At 44.3% G+C, this 5,677-nt stretch overlaps 1 protein-coding gene across 1 annotated transcript; it reads right to left on the reverse strand.

Moving 5' to 3' along the window:
- Window positions 1-204: 204 nt before the first annotated feature.
- Window positions 205-3,590, reverse strand: LOC146187536 (uncharacterized). The gene is made up of 6 exons (XM_084607742.1): window positions 3,408-3,590; window positions 2,134-2,322; window positions 1,642-1,761; window positions 1,256-1,484; window positions 774-870; window positions 205-360 (listed from the first exon to the last, which is right to left on the reverse strand). Exons 3-6 carry the CDS (start codon window positions 1,645-1,647, stop codon window positions 321-323), a joined length of 372 nt encoding a protein of 123 aa, XP_084463868.1. The 5' UTR covers window positions 1,648-1,761; window positions 2,134-2,322; window positions 3,408-3,590; the 3' UTR covers window positions 205-320.
- Between the last annotated feature and the right edge of the window lie 2,087 nt (window positions 3,591-5,677).

Consider the following 5,677-nt stretch of genomic DNA (forward strand, 5'->3'; position numbering starts at 1 on the left):
ACCTTCCTCAAGGAGCTTCTAGGCAAAAGCTACATAACCCGCACCATCTGTTCCTACTAGACAAGGTACAGCCATAGCTGATGAATCGTGCATGAGTGCGTTCTGCCTTCCCGAAGTGACTAATGTACGCTTATATGTCGACAAGGCACCGACCAAAAGGCAGTTACGCAGTAATCGTGGTCTGCTGACTGCTGACCGGTCACTTGAATGACACAACCAGTGCAAAAATTACGTCAGGTGCACATGTGAGATCATTTACACAATTTATTTGGCATGATTGTACATCTGTTGAGTCAGCAATTCCATGAAGAGACGAGCAATCACATAGCTGCCAGGTCATCCATTCCATGAATTAGGCCACTAAATTAAAAGAACAAAAACACACAAAAAAAGATTATTATTCAGCCAAAATTCAAGACAGCACTTACAAAGTAATCAGACATCTAAAACTAAATTTGCAGGACCAGAATTACTTGTGTGTGGAGCGTGCCAATATGCCAATATTTATTGGACAGATAGTACAAAAATAAAGAACACCAGGACACCCACTGAATTTCCGCTTTTAAAACCATCAAAATTACAGCTGATGCAACATTGATGGCCTTACACTATATCCTAGAAGTTTACTTTTATGTCCCATAGGTTTTGCCTATGCTGTTCCATATGATATGCTGGAAAGCTAAGTGACTGTGACAAGTCCAGTTTTTGCACAGCTTGATGCACAAGTAGACTAAATGATAGTCCAGCTTCCGTACACAGCATAACAGACCTACCGTTTTTTGCGGCGTGCTGGTACGTGGCGAAAATGGTCGCCAATGTCATGTCTCATGTCCACTTCCTTGCCCAACAGGCAAGACTGCCGGAGGGCCACTGCGCAAACAAAACAATATCACAGACTTAGGGCAGTAAACCTAGACACTGATATTTACTACAAATTAACAAAACCCATTACTTCTGTTATGAACTGTGAACACGCTTATGCATATATTGAATTGTGCATCTCAATCTACTGTACGACTCAATGAATCCACACCATTTGCACAACGTTCTTCAGAAGCCCTGAAATGAGCAAAAGAAAAAAAAATTAGAAAATACATTAGAACGCAGCAGCAAAAATGGACTGCTGGCCAGAATTTAAAAACTAGCCAAATATATATATGTGCCAGAATAAAACCACAAATATAGAGCTATAATGTGCACTGCACAGTAAAATGTTGCTTACAACACCCACTACAGGCACAAGGCAAGTTTTTACCTTGGATGCCGCTTTCTGCTTGTGCTGCTGGGCTCACTGATACTTGTGCTGGTCTCGGTGGAGGACGGCCAACAAATGGTAGCTGCTTGGCTTGTTGTGTAGGAACTGTAGATGGTAGGCGATGATTATCACAGCTTTCATCGCTTTCACTTTCCTCACAAACAAAAAGAGCCTTCTGTTTCCTTTTTTTTTTTTTTTGTTGGGACGTTGCTGCCGTCTTCATCCGACACTGCAGTTAAAAATGTTTCAATTCAGTTATTTCAACAGTGGCTTGCTAAAGTAACATTCACAAATATAGCAGCAAAGCAAATGGAATATGCATGATTAATATAGAAAGTGTAAACATATCAGGCAAAAACATTTTAGCAGCAAAACTGGACTCATACTTCCATACAACGCCTTCTTGGTGGGCTTTCTTGGCCTTTTTGTCAGCCGTTCCTCATCAGTTGTCAAATCTGACACCTGTTCAGCTTTCTTCTCTCTTCTTTTTGTGTCAGCATATATTGCTGCAAAAAAAGAGTTCAGTGTAGAAAGATTGAATGACACGGCTAAAGGGAAACAATGAAAATAGTAAGCAGACCCGTGAAAAGGCAACGTTCACAACTGCTTAGCAACAATATTATTGGAATAAGAGCATAACAATATCACTATAACAGGAACCTTGAGTCAATGAGCAACAAACACGATTACTGATAAGAGTCATTAAATTAAGATGATGTGTGATTATTTCACCATTTTGGCTCAAAATTTCTCCCCTCTGGCAGTGCTTAACTTATGTGCATCGTTGCCTTTGTACACTGCCGCAACCAAGAACCTAAAGCTCCAACAGTACCCTATAATCACAATACTATCTTGTGACAAAAAAAAAAATGACGTACTAGCCTCGCCTAAGATTCGGCATTTGTGTGCAATCCATTCTTCTCCAGGCTCCTCGCAGTCTTTTATAGCGCTTGGGCAACGAGACGGGGTTCGGTATGGCGGCCATAATGTTTCCCCATTCTGCACCCAGAATTTTGGGGACAGCAGCAACTCCGTCCGCACTGCTGAATTCGACGATGTAGAACATCCTGCGAGAATATAGCGCAGTTAGCATAACAACAAGCACTAGTGCCAAGCCAAAGGCATTATTTTCTAAGTGCCTCTGTTGAAGAGACACTACTGAGTTGCACTTCACTGCTCAAGTTTCCAATCAATGAGGGTCAATTTATGGTCAGTGTGTATTTTGCCAGCAGCTGAGCGAGATGCATGTCATTGAAACTAGTTTTCTTTGCACACTTACTGCTGGCGTTTCAGGAAATTAAATCGCTGCAAACACTATCTCCTACTTGGCATGTGCTAGAAATTTTCATCAACAAAAAGTTTACTGCTGATTTCTAAAGTAAAAACAGCGCAACACAGTCGTGGCGAAGAATTTCAGCATACTTAACTTCCAACTATTTTCAGTCCACGCAGATGACACACACACACACACACACACACACGCACACACACACACACACACACACACACACACACACACACACACACACACACACACACACACACACACACACACACACACACACACACACACACACACACACACACACACACACACACACACACACACACACACACACACACACACACACACACACACACACACACACACAGCGCCAAAATGCTAAACCGGAATGGCAAAGGGCGCACACATACACTGAGCACGTTAGCGAGATGGCTGGCTGGTGGCCCCAACCGGCGGCCTGTGGGCTATCAAACTAGACGAATTTTCAGTCACACTTCGAGCAAACCATTAATGACACTAATCGGTCACACAGACCTAATGATGCGGCTCTTGCCATGGGCGTGACAACTTAGGCGTTAGCGTGACACTGTCACGGTGACCACACCGCCAAAGAGGCAAAATAATTTCAGCATTTGTCTCCTTATCAGAACACAAGCAGCTCTGCTAAACATCTGTGATGCGGGGCAGCGCAGCACTGTTCTGCTGCGAAAATGCATGGCCAGTCGTTAATGACAAAGAAATTCATGATTAACAAAGCAGCAAGGAATAAACAGAAAACGCGTGGCGCATCCAATGTGGTTCCAGATGCGGCAGTCTGAGATATGCCTACAAGCTAAAAGGGAGGTCACCAAAGCAATAGCAACTCACCTGTGAGCGATGAACAGTGCATGCAGTCGGAAGATTGAATTCGCACGTGAAATGCGGCTGCGAAGTCGGCACGAAGGCACTCAAAGTCAAAATGCACGAGCACAGGCAAGTGGCAAGACAAGGCATAACGTGCGAAAAAGCTCCATAAAGCCCCACAAGAGCCATGTCGTCGTGTTTCTTTTGTCCCGCCATATTGAATGTGGTGCCGCCTGAATGCAGCAAAATAATATGAAATAAATATTTATTAATTTATGCTAATGTTTAAGCTTAGTAATTTACTGCGTGAAAGTTCTTTTATTTGCAAAAAAAATTGTTTATTTATGGTTATTTATTACATAAACGCTTTCGTTGGCCAAGACACGCAATGTATGGCACACAAACGAGGTGTAGTCGAGCCAAGCTCAAGCCCAGCCAGTGTGCGTTCACATCACGACCTACTGCTACTGTGTTCACATAATGCTTGTGTAGCAGTGCGGAAAAGTGGCTTTTTCTCCTGAACACGCCTTATCATGTTGTATCAGCTTTGCGCTGTTATAACCCCAATACTTGTGCGTAGCTGAAGCAAGTGATCATACTGCTCATTCGTCGATGACCTTCAGTGCACCATGATGCGTACCCAAGTGTTTGCAAGTAAAGCTGTGTCTACCAGCGATGGAGAGGACATAGTGGTGTATCATTGATGTTGGAAGAAGACAGAAATTCTGACGCAGGGCAACCAAAATAGCAGCACTTTGCCAATCTGATAGCCCTACTGTACAGCAGTCCCTTACAAGCTGAAACTTAGCTACTGCCGAGGAACATTTTGAGAGGGTGGTGTTTCACAGCAGTGAGTCCAGTGCTAGTTATAGCAATGACGATGAAGAATTGGTTTCTCTATTGTGCCCCGTTGATCCACCGCCAACTGGCGAAGTTGCCGAGTCTCAAGAACAAATTCTACAGCAGTATTCATGCAGCAGTGAGCTCCGCGATTTTTCGTCAAGCGAGAGTGAGGTGGATTTAGCTCCGGCTTTGCACGACCCACTTCGTTCATGGGCTGTAGATAACATTTTTGCCGCCCACATCACTAAGCTTCTGAAAATTCTGCAGCCGCACCACCCAGACCTCCCTTTTGATGCCAGAACACTGCTGCGGACGCCTCATGCCAGTAGTCACCAGCATGGGAAGTGGCACTTACTGCTTTTTTGGCGTCGCTGGAAACCTCATTCAGCAACTAGAAAGTGGAGCCATATCAGTGAGCGCTTCAGTGATTTCCCTGACGATGAACGTCGATGGTGCACGCCCTTATCTAGGAGTTCGTCGAAACAGTTCTGGCCTGTGGTTGTGCGGGCCGAAGAAAGCTCGCGAAATGAACCTTTCCTTGCAGCTCTCTACATGGGGGACTCAAAACCCGAGTGTGTTCACTTTTAGAGCTTGGACTGCACCATGGTGAAGCTGTGTTCCCTAGTGATTGTTCATGCATTTGTTTGCGACATCCCTGCGCGGGCATTCCTTAAATGTACCAAGAGACATGCAGCATACTATGCATGTGAAAAGTACATGCAAAAAGGCATGTACTCTGTAGAGCATAGGAAAGTTATATTTCCTGATGTGTTGGCCCCTCCGCGTACAGGTGAAAACTTCACCAACATGACACAGCCTGATCATCACAATTGCACATCACCATTGCTCAAGCTGGGCATCGGACTGGTTCCCACTAGACTATATGCGTTTGGTTTGCTTAAGAGTTATGAAAAGACTTCTAGTGCAGTATTGGACATCAACTGCCCCATCAGCGTCAATGCTGCCTTTGAGTGCACGTAGGGCCATTTCTGAGAACTTAGTGACTTTGGCTGTCAACACTCCACAGGAGCTTCAGCGCATTCCAAGGACCCTGCGTGTTCTAGAATTTTGGAAGGCATCCGAGTATAGAAACTTTCTTGTTTACTTTGGCCCCATTGTTCTGAAGCAACACCTTGCTCATCCATTTTACACGTACTTTTTGAAGCTAAGTTGTACCATCACAATACTGGCCTCACTCGATCTTTGTATGACTTTGTGTGAATATGCTGAGCAGCTGCTGCTTAGCTTCGTTACAGAGGCAGGTAAGCTTTATGGCAGTGGCATCTAAAATGTTAGCATACATAGCCTCTCGCATCTGGAAGATGATGTGCGATGGTTTTGCCACATTGCCCTATTTTCAGCCTTTTCTTTTGAAGCTTTTCTAGGAAAGCTGAAGAGACTGGCCAGAGGCCATGCCCTTCCTACGGAACAAATTTTTATGCGAGCAGCTG

The sequence above is a fragment of the Amblyomma maculatum genome, chromosome 6, assembly GCF_055883805.1.
Source record: "Amblyomma maculatum isolate TAMU_Amacu chromosome 6, ASM5588380v1, whole genome shotgun sequence".
In the NCBI taxonomy this organism is placed as follows: Eukaryota; Metazoa; Arthropoda; class Arachnida; order Ixodida; family Ixodidae; genus Amblyomma; species Amblyomma maculatum.